At 43.2% G+C, this 19,590-nt stretch overlaps 1 protein-coding gene across 2 annotated transcripts in view; it reads left to right on the forward strand.

Annotated features, from left to right (window-relative positions):
* Window positions 1-19,590, forward strand: part of FBXL20 (F-box and leucine rich repeat protein 20) — a 41,449-nt gene that overhangs the window by 18,383 nt on the left and 3,476 nt on the right. For both annotated transcript variants that reach the window (XM_059830258.1, XM_059830259.1), the window contains exons 3-12: window positions 5,681-5,735; window positions 8,120-8,194; window positions 10,603-10,697; window positions 11,151-11,219; window positions 11,416-11,511; window positions 12,829-12,955; window positions 14,956-15,030; window positions 16,708-16,838; window positions 18,282-18,342; window positions 18,879-18,923. In XM_059830258.1, the coding sequence (XP_059686241.1) occupies window positions 5,681-5,735; window positions 8,120-8,194; window positions 10,603-10,697; window positions 11,151-11,219; window positions 11,416-11,511; window positions 12,829-12,955; window positions 14,956-15,030; window positions 16,708-16,838; window positions 18,282-18,342; window positions 18,879-18,923 (829 nt within the window). The remainder of the gene's footprint in view (window positions 1-5,680; window positions 5,736-8,119; window positions 8,195-10,602; window positions 10,698-11,150; window positions 11,220-11,415; window positions 11,512-12,828; window positions 12,956-14,955; window positions 15,031-16,707; window positions 16,839-18,281; window positions 18,343-18,878; window positions 18,924-19,590) is intronic.

Here is a 19,590-nt window from a genome sequence, read left to right on the forward strand (position 1 = left end):
AATAAGCGCATCTTGGGCCGTAGGAGGTAGCTAGTGTTGAGGACCATGACTGGACAGTTGGAGAAGGATTTTGTGGTAAGTAGGAGGGAAGGTCCTGCACCAAGCAGGGAATTTCGTCAGTACAAGCCGCAGTGTGGCTGTGTTCTCAGCAGTACACACGCTTCTGCCCTGCGGAAATGTTTTTGTCTTTTGTGTCTTGATATCACTAATCATCCTAACCTGCTGTAGAACAGAGCAAGTGTTCAGGATTGTGTGGAAGCTAGAAGAAATCAGGAGACGAAGTTTATAAATGTTAAAGTTCATAAGTAATGGTTTTGAGAGTTGGAATTCACTGTTAGCATACTGTGAAAATTAATTAGTGTGGATTGACAGTGCGGCCTTTGAAAGAGAAACTTGGATGCATTTATCTGCAGGAATCTCCTGTAAATGAGTGTCACTGTCTACAAGACAAAGACTTATGTGTTTAAGCAGTGCTACTGTGTAATGTCTTGTTCTCCGGTTTGTTCATTCTGCAGATGGCATTGATGTCTCATGTATGTGGTTGCAAAGTGGAAAGCTGTACTTGAGCAAAATGAAGAGTAGGAGGGTATAAAAGGGGTGAACAGCAGCCTTTGTCATGCCCCAAGATGCAGAAATGTGCAACTCCAGTAACACTTTTGTCTGGAAGGGTGGGGTGGAGGTGTAAAGCGCTCTGGAGGGCTGTCCTCAGAAATCTCTCCTCTAAATGTGTCCATGAGTCAGCTGTCTTGTCACGTTCTGCCCTACCACGATGCTGGTAGCGGTGATGTTTGTCCTGCATTTCCCCGAGAGCAGGGCTCTAACAAAGCTGTCCTGCAGCACCTGGGTAGAGAGATGAGCTGATGGGTCACAAATCCTCGTCCTGAAACTGCTGTACCTGCTTCAGCTTTGTCTCCTACCAGCTGAGTTTCCAGGAGCTTACACCTTTATATGTGAATATGCCTCTACACAGTTAAAAATGAGCCAAATCGGCAAAAAGCAGAGTTCCATTCACTGCCCATGTTCCTTTGCTGCTCCCAGCTCCTTTTTGTGCAGCCTCTGGCTCGGTGACTCTGCACGCTGAATTCGTGGTCCATGTCGGCTCTGGCTGCGGTCGTTTCCATAGAAGGGGCATCACGTCCCGCTCTCCCTGCGCTGGCATTAATGATGCCCTGTTGAAAAGGTGCATTCATTCTCTGAGGGCTGCCTGCCAGTCGCTTTCTGTCCACAAGCCAAACCCCAACCGCAAGCCTGGATTTTCTGTGCCCGTGGTGGTCTCTGCTGGTTTCCTGAAGAAGGTTTACTCTCAGCGTGACGTGAGGCTGCTAAACAGCTTACGCTTGGCAGGGTGAAGGGGACCGGGCTGCGGGAGTTCGTCTCTTCCTTACTGGTTCATGGGCAGGTCAAGCAGTTTTCAATTCTCTCCTGGCGTAAGCGGCTTTTACTCCGTGCCACCTCCTGCTGCCTGCTAGCCCATTTCCAGCACATCCAGTCACTGGCACTAGCTCTGCCATCTGACCTTCAAGCCCCATGTTGCTTTATTCCTCGGGAGCTTGAGTTCTCCTCGGGACAAGGAAGCGACAGAGCGCATGGGGTACCGGTGAGTTGGCAGCAAAATTGTCGTTTCTCTCCTCCTGGCCAGCCCATCGGCACAAAATTAGTATCGAGCAAAATTTAACTTGAATGGTGGGTCGCTGACATAAATCGGTGTTGATAATTTTAGAAGGCTAAAGGTCTAAGCTTGCTCACCTCAAAGCCTGCAGCATCCAGGGATTTCATCAGAGTCTTGACCCTAATCTAATTAGAGTGGCAGTGGGAAAGTGAGGAGTCCTAGAAAACCCTGAGTGGATTAAGAGGCTGAAACCTGAAAAATGCTCTAACTGCAGTGTGTTTTAGCTAAATTGTCCAGTGCTGGACTGTTTAGGCAAAGTCCTGAACATAGGGAGTTACTTTGCAGGGAAACAATTTAATCTGCTGCAATACCAGACTTGTTTTGATTCCTGTTTGGAACACTCGGTCTGCCTTCACCTGTGATCGCTGTTTGATAAAGTTGTTGGTGTGGATTGTTTTCTTACTGTCAACTCTGAAGAGGAAAAAGACTGATGTAAGAGTAGAGCAGTCAGCTGTGAGGAAAACAGAAATCCTGTGCCTTGGATGCAAACCCAAACATCCCAGCTGTGTACCTTTTGATCTATTAAGGCAGAATCAGGAAAGCCGTTACTCAAGTAGCACTGTTCAGCCTGCTGCTACTTAACTCTGCTCTGCTTTCTTTCACCAGATAAATTGAATCTGACCAGAGCAGCAGATATTTTCTAAGGATTTGGTGCTTTGGAACAATTCCAGGAGGAATTGTCCCTCTATTACTAAGAGAGGGGTCTGGAGCTGACTAGCGAAATTGCATCCAAATTTCCTGTCAGCCCAGTATGTTTTCTCATTGTCAAGTCCAGTTTTAATTGAGCCATAGGGTAATAGCAAGAATGTGTATTACTTCAAGTGAACATACCGATTACCTTTGCTTTATTTTATACTGTGCGGATTGCTGAAAAGAGACCCAGCGTTTATGGCCCGTACTGTACTCCTCTTGGAAGACAACATCTGCTCAGTCATTGTTTAGCCATGTGGGCAGCTTGTTTGTGGGTTTTGGGGTTTTTTTTAAATGTTCCCCAACAGCTTCTTGGAGAAGAAAAAGCCTGTTCTCAGGGCTGCATTGGAAGACTTAGCTTGGGCCATTGTGCCTGCAAGACTTTAACTGTGCTCCTGCTGTTCTCTCCAGTTGATGGGAAGGGTTGTAGCTGGAGCCAATTCTGAAGTGACCAAAATGCAGAACACGGCAGTGACTGCTGCTGGAAGAGTCATTTCTGCAGTCTGGTTCTGCCGAGTCATTGGCTGATATTCTTGAACAAATGCAAGAGCAGTTCAGAAAACACTGGGAAAGGCTCTTAAGCTTTTCAGAGCCAAAGTCTCCGAGTTAGACAACGAGGGAGCTCCTGGCGAAGCTCGGCAATGTTGACCTCGGAGGTGAGAGGGGCAAGTGTTTTGCTGTGTTGACATCCCTTTTACTGTGTGGGTAGACTGGGAAGGGAGGAGCAGGAAGTAGAAAAGAATTTGGCCAAGACCTAATAGCCCTGATAGAGGGATGAGAGGGTTATTAATAGCCTGGGATTTCCATGGAGAAAGCAATTTTAATGAAAATATAGAAAGCTTGCGTAGTTATTGACCTAGCCACTGTTTCCATGGAGTTTGGTATTTTTTTGCTCCTACGATGGGAATCTAGGGTGAAAATAAGGATTTGCCTTAGCTTCTATCATTTCCCCAGGCTTTCCTTGTATTGTTGTACGTTGACATTGTGCTAAATAAATCCTTAGTGCTCACATACATGCATGAATAAATAACATTTAATTCAAGAGGAAGACTTGTCTATAAACAGTGGAAAGTAAAAAATCCAGAATTGAATTCTGAAATCCAGAAGTGGGTTCCCAAAACAGTGTTACGATAAAGTGTGTATTAGCTCTTTTCCAGACCTCTTAACTGCGTCTTTCTCAGCATGTCACTGTAAATTTTGTCTCATGATGAGATGCATGAGGAACAGGTGAGAAGTATCTTGAACCAAACTCCTTGAATCTGTGAGTGTCTTTGGGCAGTATAGAAACACAGGGGAGCATGTGGCTCTTTATTCTGCTATATTCTGACTCAACTGAATGTTTGACTCTTAAGCTACGCAATACCTGTAAGCGTCTGCGTTTTGATAAATAATCCATCAGTAACATCCTTTCGTCTTCTTCCACCAACACTGATGTTTCTAAAGTGCTTTTTATATACCCGCTAGTGAAGAAAGCTTGGTCATGCAATGGTTGTACCATATCATCTCAGCCTTGCTTGTGTCCTCTCCCGAAATTTGAAAATGCAGGATTTGCTATGTGTATATAACTATATACAAATACATGGGTGTCTGTGAAGGTGTGCGGCACATATTAACGTGCGTACAAAACTTGGTGTCAGTAGCGAAAGCCTGGATAACCCCTCATCATTTATCTCGAGGACAAAGTGCAGTTTATCTGTCATGCACGCGATGTTTGTTCATTGTTCTCAGCACCTCTTCCCCCAGCTTTATCAGTATCTGTGCTATTTATTCAAATGTGTTCTTTGTACTTATCTGGGGAGATGAATCCATCATACAGGTTTCTTGTTTTTCTATTAGAGTTTCAGTAACACGTTAGTACAGGGTGTTTCTTAAGTTTCTAAGTCACACAAAAACAACGTGCCGCCAGCAACATCTTCTCATTTCTGAGTCTTCCAGCACAGGCAGGTCTGCTGAGAATATAGGAAAGCTTACGTACGCCCCCCTCCCAGCCACAGTCTTGGGGGGAGATGACTCAAGTGTTGCAGGTATCCAAACAATTGCTAATTTGGGTGTATGCTGTTCTCTTGAGAAAGTCTGGAGAGTTTTGGAGCAGTGGAGTTTTGTTTGTTCTCAGAATTTCTCCTGGACAGCCATACTTTATCTGACAAGAGTATTTTATAAAACAGCGTGTAGCATTGGAACAAAATTGCTTGCCCCATACCTTTAGCACTTGCATCTGATAACATTTGCCTCTCTTTCTGGTGGTCTTCAAGTTTAAAATATTAAAGCGCATGTGCAAGTGTTTTCTTGTAGTCAAACGCTTGTATTATCTTTGCAAAAACATTCCATCCTACGGTTTTATAATTGCTGTCACAGAGAATGAGACCTTACTACCTTTCTGCTGTCTTGTAGCATACGATTGTTTGAATAACTCTAAACCGTATTGATAAATGGGTACAGATTTGGGAGCCTTAGGTGGGTTTGGTACTTCCTGCGTTCGCAGACAGGGGTGTATATGCCTGAGATAAAAGCATAGATGTCTTAGCCCAGTGTGGCATTGCGAAGTACTACTGTCTAATTCCTTTATCCCAATAAATAGGACAGCAACACCAGGGTGTTGGCCCGAACACTTGGGTGTGCCCTGGCAGAGGAATGACATACCACGGAGGAGTGACCGCATCGGCTTAATCCTAAGTGCGTCTCTCCTAGACGCTGGACTGACACAATCGAACAAATCATCTGGCTGTGCAAGTTGCTTTGCAGTGTTGCAGAGCAAAATACTCCTCCTACCGCTGTGCTAACAACGCTTCATATTTAGCACAGCTGCGTGAAAAAGAAGAAATAATCCATGCACTGAAATCAGGCTGGGGTGTTGCTTTGATCTATTAACTGTTAATTATTACACTGCCCGCATTTGGGGAGAGCTGTTGCTAAAGATGTTGTTTTGGTTGAACAGAGGCGCTGGGCACAGCGGTGCTCCGGTGTCGAACAGGAGCTGAAACAGCCCAATGTGACTGTTTGTTCTGCCATATCCTGACCTAACTGAACATTTGACTGTTAAGCTACGCAATACCTGTAAGCGTCTGTTTTGATAAATAATCATTCAGTTTACAGCTGGTAAATACTACAAGGTACGAGGTTAATATTGCACAGTGGCTCAGTATTTGTGTTTTGCTTTTGTTAACTGCTAGGTCTGTGCTTCTTTTCACAGTTCAGCTTTCAACTGAATTACAAAGAAGTTTTGCTGTCTCCAGTCCTTTTTTTTTTTTTCTCTTTTGTTTTCTGTGTCCTCTTTGTTTTAAATGTAGATAACCAATAAGGTATCTTTTATTTCTGTTACAGAATTTTCTCTTTCCTGGATGTGGTCACTCTGTGTCGTTGTGCTCAAGTTTCCAGGGTAAGAACCTTCCTCCTTGCTGGTGGATTTTAACGGTTGATTGGATTTGGGTGACAGTCCCCTCGCTCCAGCCTTCCCTAGCATGTCAAACCGGGAGGATTTGTACCGGGGAGCTTTGCGCAACTCAACTATTGTTATTTAGTGCCCCATATTAACGCCGCAATACCAGAAACTTCTGATGGTACCAGTGAAGGGGGACTCAAAGCTTAAATACCATTTTGCCGGTGTCCCAGGCCCTGAGCAGGTTACGAAGGGGGGGTGGCTGTCTTTTTGCCCAAGAACTCTCCAGTCAGCCTGGGTTTGTCCAGGAGGCCTGCGCTGATGAAAATACCAAACTTGGATGAGTCTAAAATGGCACCTTGTGGTTTTTGGTGGAGAAAGAGAAATTTTGATTCACGAAGAGGCTGTGCGTGGTCAATGCAAGTTTACTTTCCTATTTGGATGTAGTTGAAGTCAGCATGGAAGAAAAAAATGAGCGTCTGTTTTGTTTAGGGTTGTGTTTTTTCCTTAAGTAGCTCATAGTTTTGTGGGCTACAGCTAATGAAATCCAGCCTGGATTATTCGCTTGGGAAAATTCCTCCAGCTGCAGGTCTAGTTACCTAGAGCTACCAGATTTGTTCAGACGCTTTATCCTGCCAGTATCTAATAAGACACCCAGAGGAAGCTTTACTACAGCAAGAGTGGAAAGCCAGTTACACAGGAAGGTGTTTGCAGTGGTGTGTTCACCGTACTGGCAGAGCCGGTGCTGGGTGACAGCTGTACAAAACCGATCAATCTTGGGTTCAAATTTGAACCATAACTTGTTTCGTTATTCAGAGTACATAAGAATAAAAAAGACTATGCTTAAACATTTTTAATTGCATTTAAAAATATGTGTGATGTCTAAGCATTACGGTTATCATCCCATGTTCTCTGAATAACACAGGTCTTCTAGTGAAAGATCTTCCAGCTGAAATTCACTCCTCCAGCAGAACAACATTGGCCAAAACGGGCTGTCAAAGATACTTGCCAATGTCAAGGTGTACTCCCATTTTTGTCACTTGCTCCTGTTTACACAGTCCACAGGGCATCAGAGAACATGTTAGTCATTATGTGACACAGCGTGTATTGTAAAGGGCTAAAGTATCTGCCCAGAGCTCCAGAAAGGCTGTACGTAATGTTCCCTACATCACGCATTAAAATATGCTGGGTTATAACTTGCATCCACCGATGCGTTTCTTTTCCAGTGGAGCCATTACTTTTCTCGAGGCGATAACTAGACCTTAAAACAAATACCAGTCATGAGATTTAAGATGCAGGAAATCAATTAATACTTACAGTTCTGTCCTAAGTCTATACGTGGCTTGCGCAAGAACTAGTATATTGTGATGGCGATGTAGCTTAGCGCATGCAATAGATGTAGTATAAAAATACGCCTGTATGCATGCACTCTTTCATAATGATGGACTCATGGTTATTACGAGATCTAGTTGTTTGCTTTATGTAATTAAAACTTCCTGTATAGTACTGTGTTGACAACCTTTTTGATTCATTAAGGGCAGAATTGCTAACTTTCAGTTCCTGGTTCTCGTTTGTAGCATGAACCACGTGAGATTTTGTTTGTTTGTTTAAAAAAATCCAAAACAAACACTTAAGTCAGAGGTAGTAAACACTGTCGCTGCGGCAGTGGTGCCTAGTTCTCAGGTAAGAGCTGGATGCTTTATCTGGACAGCTTACAAAGCTTTGAATTTCTCCATCTGTGGGACGCAGCACCCCATGCACCGAGCTGTGGAACTGCCTTGAACACCTCTTTCTGCCGGAGGCAAGAGAGAAGGTGTGCAAGATGACAGCCTCGCCCACCGCTTACGGGATCTCACCGCATAGTCCTCCGTCCCAGCGCCACCGAGTCCTCCACGCCCTCAGACTAGCTCCACCTCTCTGGTCAGCGTAGATGCCTGGTGTAGGGTCTCCTCCGGGACTCGCCCATGTCTTGGTGTCCTTCCTCTTCACGTTGGTCCTGCTAGCATCCTTTAAAGGCGTTGTTTTTAGCTGGTGATGCTGCAGAGGGGATTAGATTCCAGCCAGGACTGAAGATGCCCGCGCTCCAGCACTGCCTCCTGTCCCGGGCTCAGCGTCTACGCCTCCCCTGGGAGCAGAAGAGGCTGGGGCACCGCGGGCTTGCCTGTTTTGGGGACTTGCGAAGAGTGAGCCGTGTAGGAGAGGGGACTCTTGTCCGAGCAAGCGATGCTGGTAACTGCACGGTTTTCCTTGTTGGCTGTAATTACTTGTTGCTTTTACATGTGAGACAGAATGTTGTTTCTAAAAGGAACAAACTGTAACTAGGTCCCCACTGGCGGGGGTTTTTTCATATTAACAACACATTTACATTTTTTCCCCTGATAAAGGCATGGAATGTTCTGGCCCTGGATGGCAGTAACTGGCAGCGAATTGACCTGTTTGATTTCCAGAGGGATATTGAGGTATAATTAAGTGACATACAAACCCATTTTTCTTGTTAAAATGTAATTACAGCCTAGAATGGATTAATACTCCCAGTGTAACTCTTTTTACCTTCCCTGGAGATAGAAATCATTAATTTCAGTTCTTCTTAGCTTCAGGGAGTCTTTCAAGTCTTGACAATCCATTCAGCTTTTGAAAATGGACAGAATTATATATCTGTATCAAGACTTAAAGGCAGTAATAGAAGGAAAGTATTTTTGTGCCTGTTCTGAAAACAGAAGTAAGTAGAATAGGTATGTTCTTGTGGAAAACTACTGCTTCTGTGTAGCAGAATTTAGGCTATTTTTCCTTTCACTCAAAGAAATGTTAACATAGCACAGACTTAGACCATTAAGACTCTGAAGTGTCTTTTGAAACGTGGCCTGGAATATGTCTATCCTTTCCTGTCTATCTTTGATATCAAAAATTGAAATGTAAGCGAAGATGATTCAAGGGGATGAGGTCAAAATTGTTCCTAAAAGATGCAGCTTTGGAAATGCTTCATTGTGGCTGTTCTCAGTCTGTTAGATGTGGACTACTCGGCACTGATAGGAGCGGATGCTGTTGTCGTGCCATTCTGAAAATTCAAATTGCATTAAGCAGGATAAGAGACCCCAAAAACCCCCTCAAGTTTCTTACCAGAATGTTATATCCTCTTTAAAACATGTGGGAGGAGGGAGATAGGGAGTGTATCATTTTAATTCGTTACAGACAGAGGCATAAACCAGATGATGCCTGAAGATTCACACCTTGTGGGAACTGCTGGGAAATACACACATTATTTGTGGAGGAAAGAGTTAACATAATCTCTTTGTCAGCTGTGTATCTAAGGGCTGAGACGCAGGGATAAAGGAACAGGTCTGTGATAGGTGATGACTTCTGCGTGCTTGCAGGGGTCTAAGTGGCCTGAGGCTTCTTGAAAGAAGAAAACGGTGTGATTTTTGTTCTTGATAATAAATACTTTATCTCTTAACATGCCCTGAAAGTTCGGGACCCTTATAATTCTTGACTTTCATGGAGGTAGAGCAACGTTACCGGTGGTGCCTGGTCTGTGGTGGTAGCAGGAAACGTGGCCCGAGCTTCTCAGCCTTGCTGCTGCCGTTGGTCTGCGTAGGAGTGCTGTGAATGCAAACGAGGCTTTTCTCATTCTTGAGTGGTTTTTGCATGGTTTTAATGTCTCTTTGTTCTCCGACACCACTCTATACATCAAACACATGTTCTTGCATAAGCACGGACTTCCCCTTTTAGAACAAAATGCTTGAATATATTGTGCCTAACCTAGAAGTACCTGCTAGACTTTCTGATGTCCTCAATGTTGTTTGCTTTAAAGGGATGTAAATCCACCAGCTGATGTAAATGCTCTATATAAGTGTGTTTGAATCCTCTAATTGGAGCATATGAATTCATAGGCTTGCTAGAGGAATTGCAAAAGCACGCGGGCTGTTTCAGATTCTCCAGCCCTGCTGCGCAGAGGTGCAGGTCGAGCTCCCGTCCTCCGTCAGCCTTCAGCCCGGGCAGCGCTTCGGCAGTCCGCTGCGGCTACGGAGCTGCTCCGTAGCCCCTGAAAGCAAGTGGCCAGATGTCACCAGGAGCTCGTGCGGAGATCTAGTTAAGCTGGTGTCCCTTTTTTGATTGTGGTATTACGTTGTACCAAGCCTGATGCTTGATACTTTTTTTTGGACTGGAAAAAAGATTATAGAAGAATATCTTCATCATTATAGAGGTCTTAAATGCCAACTAATACTTGAAGAATCAAGTGGTGTTCCTGTTCTGTGAGAAACAACCGCGTAGACTAGAGGGGAAGGTTTTTTTAACTTCTGGATACTGACACAAATATTCTCTCAGTGGCTTTTGGGCTTCATTCACAGTGAGATGTAGCTGGGTAAATGCTAGCTTGCAGTGGGGTCTTTGGAGGCTTCCATCGATTACAGATTTTAAAATAAAAAAGCATTTTTCTAGCTCTCTTGAACACAAATGTTTGAATCCCTTTTTCTGCAAGAATAAAACATGTGGGCTGGTTCTGCCTCATCTCTATTTTGAATAGAATTTAAGTATATCCGTTTATAGTACATTGACTGTACTTATTTGTGAATGGCATTGCTTCTTTCATCTTTCTCGGGCAGTCTGTATCGATGTCCGGGAGCTCTGAACTGGAGGAAATTCCTCAGTCATTGAGCAGCTTTAGGTAACTGTTCCTTGTCTCTCCATCTTCAGAAGCTGAATAATTCTCCCTCTCCCTGACTTAGATTATTATCATGGCATTTTTGTTTTCTTAGCACTGTTTTACCTAGAATAACAAACTGTTGTTACTCTGCAAAATTTTGAATTCAACTTTTTGAATGATCAGGTCACTTACGGACTTTAACATAATTCTTTCTGTCTCCGACAGGGCCGAGTAGTTGAGAACATTTCTAAAAGATGTGGGGGTTTCTTGCGGAAGTTAAGCCTGCGTGGCTGTCTAGGAGTGGGAGACAATGCGTTAAGGTAGTGGTATAGCTTCTTTCTGCTCTTAAATGTGATGTAAAGAATGATTCAGTTTCTACAACCACAGAGGATTGGGATAATACATGAACACTTTGGAACTGAGATCTTTAGCCTGTGTGTCTAACTTAAACATTGAGAGCGGTAACATAGAAGCCTTTTTAATTTATCATTTTTTAACTTCAAACAGTAGCCATTTTTCTCAATTCTCATAAATTAATGCCAGCTGCTGCTATAGGCTAAGTAGTAATTGGCACTGAATTACAAGCTTTTGCCTTTAGTCTGGGAAATCCCAAGGCAAGATATGGGGCAACGTAAATTATTTTATTTATTTACTTATTTGTTTGAGGCAATTTTACAAAATCGTATTTGATGTGTTACAGTTAAAACAAATGCTGTAAAACATCTGAAAGTCTATTGCCTGAAAAACACTGTTTTCCCTTTCCTTTCATAAAGGACATTTGCACAGAACTGCAGAAATATTGAAGTATTGAACCTAAACGGCTGTACCAAGATCACAGATGCGTGAGTAAAATTCTGTTCTCTGTTTGCCCTGCCATCCCCTGTTCTGTGTGCACTGTGTTATATTCTCCATCTCTTTTTTTTTTTTTAAGGGAAGGCCAGGGTCATGTGTGCGGTAGTTAATATGATGCATGTCATATGAAATGTATGACTTGGAATAAGTCTATTGCATGAGTGTGTCTTGTATGCTCTCTTTCAGTACGTGTACCAGCCTCAGTAAGTTCTGCTCTAAACTCAGGCACCTTGATTTGGCTTCCTGCACTTCCATAACCAACCTGTCTCTGAAAGCACTGAGGTAGGCGTCAACAACAGTGACTTTTGCCGGTTGATTCCAGATAGTGTGACCCACCATTGCCCCGTGTGTCTGGTGTGTTTTGGAGGAGACTAGCACAGGCTGAGGTGTAACTGTGATTAGAACTCAGGCATTCCCCAGCAGAGCTCGGCACTCGCACGTTGTGCCTCCTGGTTTGCAGGGATAGAGGAGGAGGACTCAGTCAGAGCTGCCCTCGACTTTGTTTGTATCCGTCCCGATGGTTATTAGCAGTAGAGGAAGAGTTACAGTCTATTGAAGTCTTGGAGGAGGGATTTTGGGGGAGACAAAAGTCTTAGTCTGCCTTTTTAAAATGCTCCTTTACTAACAGTCAACTTCTTCATTGTAAGTGGACCATTGTGTACTTAGCAATTGTTTACATAGCTAGAAGGTGAGCACCAGCATGTGACTATTTGTCTTTTTAAACTGCTTAGGAGACATATAACTGGTTAAATCTGCTAAATGGAATTGCCAAGTAATCTAGAAAAGGAAGGGACAGACAGACATTGGTGGGAAGATATTGGGACAGAGAAAAGGAGGCAAAAAAACCCCACTAAAGGTAACAATAGAGGCCAAGCTATTTAAAAAAAATTAAAATAATCAAGTGATATGCCAGTGGAATAAAAGAAAATACAGGAAAGCTGTATCACGGGGAAAAAAACACTGGAGGGTGAATCTAGATACCAGCAGAAACCACAGATTTGAAAGAACAAATGAATGATTAAATTGTTTTGTAGCTACATTAAAATACTTTGAGCCTGGTTTTTCCTTCCCTTGAGGGTCTTCATCCTTGTCTCTAATTTCACATGGTCAAATTTGTGCTGCAGCTATCTTAAATACATGATAGCATGTATATATCTTCCTAACTACAAACTGCACTTGAGTGTTACTTCTGGTGGCAGCTATTTGCAAATGCAAAGTTACACCTGGAAAGTTAGAAGCAGCGTGACAGGAATTGACTCTGGTTTTGGTTTTCGTTGAGGGTGGTTTGGTTGTATTCAGATCCAGAAAGCCCATAGTGTCTGTTCTTGTATAGGAGCTGGGAGATGTCCAAAATGGGATAAATCGGTGGTCTTCTACCCTACTAATACCCTGTTTTAGAGCTGCTGATACTGCCTCTGGGGAGCTCTTCACATCTGGAGATGATGTTTGATGAAAGCGTTCCCCATGGTTGTGTGGGGTGCGGGTGTACTGTGCTCATGTGGGTTCCAGAACTGGGAATTTCTTAGATTCTGGCTTAAAGCTGGATTTCTTTGCAAAACAAAACCAAGCTTCCACACGCTTTTCCTTTCACCTCCGAAGTGAGGGATGCCCACTGCTAGAACAGCTGAATATCTCCTGGTGCGACCAAGTGACTAAGGATGGCATCCAGGCTCTGGTGAGAGGCTGTGGCGGACTCAAAGCCCTGTTTCTGAAAGGCTGCACGCAGGTACGGCTCTACGGAGAGTGCTCAAATTGAGTAATAACCGCTGGCTTATTTCTGCTGTAACTGAACGTATGGGGATGAAGTATTGTGGATTTTTCTATTTCCAGAAATGTTACGTTACTGAAATTACTCACAATCTGTCTGTTGGAGATTAACCGCTTTTATGGAAATTCTTTAATAGCTTTGAGCTCAGCGTGAATAGCGGGACAGTGAACAAATTGCGTATCTAGCAGTAGAATCATTCTTCTTTTTTCCCATCGGGAGCACATTGAATAAACCTTTTTAAAGAGGAGATAACTTTGTTATTCATGGCTAGACCCATCTGTTTCTGAAGGCTCAGAAAATTATAGAAAGCATGACAGTACTTTCATCTCCACTGGTGATAGAATTTCCTCTACGTGTCGTTTGGATCTTCCAGTTAGTCAAAGAGAATCACCGTGTAGGTGTCTGCTTGAAAAGGCATCTCTGCAGCCAGTCAGGAACATAGTACTATTCCCTCAAGTATATCGTATAGCTCTTGAGCTAGAACAGTGTATTTCGAAGAGGCTGCAGAAGCTGCGATGCTTGTACTTTGGAATATAGAAATGGTGCACTAACTCATGCAGCTGGAAGGGTATGCCCCTTGTTATACTTCTTGTTACTTAGACTAACTTCCTTTAATCTTTCTTTACTGTCTTACCTGGTGAATCATTGAAAAACTTAATATGTTAAATGCTTCCCTATATTACAACTTCACTAAAGAGTTATATCAATTATGAACTGGGGTGTGGAGAACATCACCCTGAGCATTACTCTTCCGATGAGCAAGAGCTCCTTGCAAAGCTATTTCACAAAGAATGTGGGGACTAATTCTTATTTTTTTTACTTAAGTGGGCGGGGGTCTTTTTAATGCAGACAAATGGGCTAGAAAGGAGCAAACGTGTATCTTGCAATCTTGTCCTTGAAAAAGGAGAGTAAAACTGACCCCACAGGAGTCGGAACCTGTGACCCAGAGACTCCCGAGAGCTTAAAAGCCTCAGGGTAGACCTGGAAACTGATCTCTGATCTGTTAGTCCTTGTACCCGAACATTGACAGCGCTTATTTGTTTTGGATTTGTTTGTTTGGTTTTTTTTCTCTTGGGGGTAGGGATTCCTTAAGTCTGAGTCAGTAAGTGCCATTTGTGTCTGCTGTGTATAGATAAACAGCTATATGTTTTTATTTTGCAAAAAGCTAATTTCTCCTGTGCACGGACACAGAAGGTTCTGAAAGGGTAGTATGATAAGCAGAGCAATAATACACTGGTTATGTGCACAAAGCAGTAATACCCTGGTGCGCACAAGCAAGCCCAGCTGTAAGGGCTATAGTCAGTAGTTCTTCTAAATTTATACTACTCTTGGATTTTTAATACGTGAGATGGGTATACATGGCTGTAAAAATGACTTGATTGAAGATATAACAATCTCACCCTATTTTGAGAATTCAGGTCATAGAAACAGCTTGAGTTTCTAGTAATTTATGGAGTCGTGAGTAATATTGATGGCAATACATCCTTGTTATCAATTACTTGCCATCTGTTCTTATAGATTCAAGAATAGCAGGCTTTTTTACCATCAGAAAGCAACCTGGATATGTTTGTGCTCCTCACATTGAAATCAGACTTTTTTTTGACTCCAGTATTGCAATATAAAAATAGTGTTACTTACATGCCCTCACTAGTGAAGCATTTCCTTAATTCCTGTAAGTAGTTCCTGATTTCACTACTTGCTTTGTTGATTATGCATGTTTGATCACATCAGCTGTTCTTTAAATCAGTAACTCAGCGTTGTGGGTCTTTGAACTCTGTTCCTGGGATGCTAAAAAAAAAGGCATGCAGTTATCGCTGTTTATTTTGAGACTGCAGTGCATTGCCCTCCTCCCCCATCGGTGTCCAAACCGCAGATGCTTTATTGTTCTCAAAGCTTTGTTTTGAAGATTGCTTCAACTATTAACGGGTTGCTTCAGTCTCTTAAATTTTTCTTTCCAGCTTGAGGATGAAGCTCTGAAATTCATTGGTGCGCATTGTCCCGAACTGGTGACTTTAAACCTTCAAACATGCTTAGTAAGTAAAGCTTCCTATGATTTCCCAGCTGAGCCATCGTTGTGCGTTTAGAGGCCATCTCTAAGCAGGACCATGCAGAATGTACTCCATCCCAGAAATGTCATCATCTGTGCAGACAGGGCAATTGTAAATTTACGAGGCTTTTAAAAATAGTTGATGAAAAACAGCTTTTTGGTAGCACTCAGTAATGTTGAATAAGGCCCCGAACCAGTGTCATAGCATTCAGTTTGTCAGAATTGTTTGTCTCTTTGCCGTGCCCACGGGGCTTCTAAACTCATTTGCAGGACTAGCTGGAAAAATTCTTTCCATCGGGCTGGAGTGTTTGTGTGCTGATCTAGCGAGGCGGTTCCTCCGGTCTCTTTATAAAATTGAACCAAGAAGTGCAGTTCCTCTGCACAGAAGGGCTCTAAACCAGTTATTCTGCAGTGCCAAAAATGTATACTTATGCCAAAAAAGAAATTGGAATGGGCTCTTTGTACATACCGTCACGCAGTTAGTCTGATGCAGTGAGTAACTGGACAGTCTCTTTTCCATGGAAGTGGGCAAGGCCTTTGAGGGCTGCGGGGCTGTCCTTTCCCGGTCCTGTTTATAGCTTTACCAGTTACTAGACTGGCTAGAGACTGGTGCCCATCCATCTGAGACTGGGTGCTTGCAAAGGAGGAGCTGGACGGTTGGCAAGTTCCAGACCTGCGTCTGGTGTCTAGGGGAGAGGCAGGAAGGGGAGAGGCAAACAGGCGGAAGGGAGAAGGAAACGAATAAGGTTCTTGGTCGCCTTAACTGAAAATACCAAGTTCTACTCGGTTTCTGTTTTATCTCACTCCAGCACTTGGGCTTAGCAGCCCACAGACTTGCTGTTTGCTATTTTAAAAGAAGCAGTGCCATTCCCTAGGTCGGTGCTTCTCTGTGGGAGTTGAGTCTGGCTGCCTCTGAAAACCCAGAACCTAAGAACTGAGTGAGGTTCCACCACAGCCTCTGCCACCCATTGTCCCTTTTTCCCTCCTCCCCCTGCGTGCGTGGCTCTTGATCCCGTGCGGCTCCTTGGCACGGCCACGCTGAGTCCCAGCCCCTTGTGCTCATGCGGGGAAACATCTGGAGCAGATTTAGGCACTGTTGCCATCCCAGACTTGTGAGCGGAGCATGTGGGGCTGGACGGACCCTGTGTGTCCGGGGACACAGTGGGTCAATGGAGCTGCTGTGCCACGGGATGAATTTAATGTGATTTGAGCTGTAAGCCTGTCTCTCACGATTCAGGTTTTGGTCCCAAACCACTGAGGTGTATTTTTAAAAGGCTGTTTGTGAAAACAACCTGCTGCCTATTTTGTGCGTAGCTCTGTTAGGTGCTTTCTTGTCTGGAGTCTCAGCCAAGAAGCTCTTCACAAGCAAGGGCTGCAGAGGAAGGCAGGAGACCGAGTCTTCCCCCATCGCTCACACGGCCCAAGCTCAGAAACATTTCCGTGCATGTGGAATCACTTTCCGAATGTTTACAAGTCGCTCCAATGTGGCTTACCCTGTTTCAGCTGCTCCAGTGGAATATTTGAATGCATTTTTGGGTTGAAAGAAGCGTAACTTGGGCTCAGTGAAGTGCCTGGTTGGAAGTCTGAGAAGGAAAATATGCAGTGCCTTGCACCTCCACCTACGTTGTTATGGCTTGTGATGTTGTTATTGTTTTTCTTGTAGCAAATAACAGATGATGGTCTCATTACAATATGCAGAGGATGCCACAAGTTACAATCCTTGTGTGCTTCAGGCTGCTCTAACATTACAGATGCCATCTTGAACGCCCTGGGACAGAACTGCCCAAGGCTTAGGTAAGTTCCACCACAGAGTCCCCGAGCTCCAGTGACCCGTTGCATGTCCAGCAGAGGATCTTGGTGACATGGTCGTGTAATACTTGAGCCATTTTAGACTCTGAAGGTCTTTCTGAAAGTGCGCTTTTATCACTGAGCTTTTTCCAGGCATTTGCTGTGGGGTGATCGTAGTTTTACCCAAACTTCTCGTTTTTAAACTTGCGCGAGTAAAGCAGTGGTAAAACAGCTCCGTGCCGTGGTGGCGTGCGCTGCCAATAGACTCGCTTAGTAGCAGTCTCCTTTTAACACCATTGTGTATCTACTTTTGTTCTTTTATGAAAAACAGTTGAGGTTAGGTTACTTTTGTATTGAGAACTGAAAACCCATTTAAACAACATTGTTTCCTCTTGACATGTGACACTAACAGGGTTTTGTGATGATTTTGTAGCTGATGGAATTTGTGCTTTCACTCTGCTTGACAGAGTGGGCTTCCAGTGACATCTCTGCAGGTGCTTGCTTTTTTTTTAAGACTTTTTTTTAATTAGGACAGGTTTCTTCAGGAAGACTTTGCTATAATTCAGAAAATGGCCAGGTGCAGAAAGAAGAGGCAGTTTTATTATCTGACACCTGTAACAACTGGGTGGCCTGTTTCAAATGGCATAAAATACATGTCTTCCAAGGGGGAGAAAAAAACACAACTGTTTTCTGTGATAAGCCCATTTAAAGAATTATGGGTACAAAGTGTGGCGTACAAGCGTATGGAAACCAGTTTTGAAAGAGGAAGGTAAAACATGGTTTCAGTTCCAAATGGTTTCTGTGTTTATGTTCAGCTTCAGCTGCAGCTTTACAGTATTAAGCTCCATACGGTAAAATGCATAACGCACTTTAGGCAAGTTGGCTTTCTTTTCTATAAAGGTAGATAAATATGTTAACATTGTGAAGCAAACCTCTGTAGAGCTGCGGTAACTCTCTGCCAGAAAGTTTATCTGTTGTCACAGAAGCAAGCAGCTCACCTCTTAGAAGACTTCAGACTCTTCTATCGTGGCATTAAATATTTATTCTTTCCTACCCATCTGCCAGGTTGTCGTGTGTTACACCCTTTGTCACGATGAGATCTGTATTTTGGGTGGAAACCAGAGGAGATCACTTGGGGAGGTTGTGGAGTGTCCAGCAATGAAGGTTTTTAAGAGCACCTTAGCCCAACATTTGTCGGATTAGACCTCCCTGCCTCCTAGCAGGGTACAGACTGGATGACGCTTGGAGTTCCCCTTTAGCCTGACTTCTTTTTTTCTTTCCCTGTGACCTACACTCAGGTATAGAGGGTGGATGCTCTGTGCAAATTATCCTCTCAGAGAGCACAGCCTAAACCGGGTCAAACTTTTCTGGGTTGCTGGAAGCTTTTAATGAAACACTCTGAAAAGCAAAATGACTCCACCATGGTTATTATAAATTCTTTCTGTGCAGAATATTAGAAGTTGCAAGGTGTTCTCAACTAACAGATGTGGGCTTTACCACTCTAGCTAGGGTAAGTCCTCATTTCCACTTTTTCATCAAGTATCTTTGCTTTCTTTTCACGGTAGATAAGAACAGTAGCTTTCTCTTGAATGTAGATTTTTTTTTTTAACGCTTTTCATCTCGATGTTTGAGTGTAAGGTGTGTTACAAAAATCACGTTGTATGTAATCTTTGGCATTGTCCTGACCCACACATCTAAGAGGATGTGCATCCAAACTACATGAAATGTTAAATACTCGGGAGTTATAAACTTCACTGTTTGTTTTTCTAGATTGATCTGTGTTCTATACAACTGACCCTAAATTTAACCTCCTTTACTTTCTGTGAATAAAAAACTCAGTGCCTTTAAATCAGTGAAATTTGCTAGATTTCCTTTACTATATTTGGTGGTGTTGGTAAAGAAGCAGCAAACTTCCCTTTCAGTTATGATGTTTCATGGAGGAAAACCAGTCATTTTTAAAAAGGACTGTTTTATTGTAGTTGTGCTTATATTTGCTGTCTGAACTTTGCACTTAGTTTGTGTGTTCCGTCTTTTGTTTGTTCCTAGAACTGCCATGAGCTTGAAAAAATGGACCTGGAAGAGTGCGTCCAGGTAGGAGGTGCCACCTCTGGCTGTTACTACTTTTAGCACAGTCACAGCAGTGTGCAAAGATCGTGAAAAAACAGATTGTCTCTAAATCAGAACTTCGTTTAGAATCCTGAGCAAGAAGATCGGATATGTTTGGATAAGAAAACATTGCTTTTGTAGTTTGATCCTTCGTTCATATTTCATAATAATGAATGCTACTATAAATAATAAAAGAACTCTTTAATAGTAATAGATGTGTCCTGAAGGTCATGTAGTAGATCTGTGAATTGTGACCCTTGACACAAGGTAAAGTCCCAGAGTAAGATCTCTGCGTGTGAGGCGAGGGAAGGTTTGTGCTACATATACTGCTGGAAAGAATGGAAGTTACCTCTGTTTTGAAAAAACATAGCCAGATTGTTTGAGCAGCAATGACTTTATAGAGGACATGGCGACAACTTGAAATAAAACTGGGGTGCCCATGCTACCATTAGCCTTCCTCAGAGGCAGTGGGATGTAACGTAATGAGTCTGTTCTTGTTGAGTCTCTTATACCCCTGTGCTGCAGCTGTCTCCCTTAGTTTTAAGGAGGTCTCTCATGTTGACTACACGCGGTTCTGTAGGGTATGGGCCATAAGCTGATAACCATTTGAAGGCAGCATTTACAGGGGAAAATAGTTGAATTTACTCAAAAT

Source organism: Gavia stellata, chromosome 28 (assembly GCF_030936135.1).
Source record: "Gavia stellata isolate bGavSte3 chromosome 28, bGavSte3.hap2, whole genome shotgun sequence".
Taxonomy (NCBI): Eukaryota; Metazoa; Chordata; class Aves; order Gaviiformes; family Gaviidae; genus Gavia; species Gavia stellata.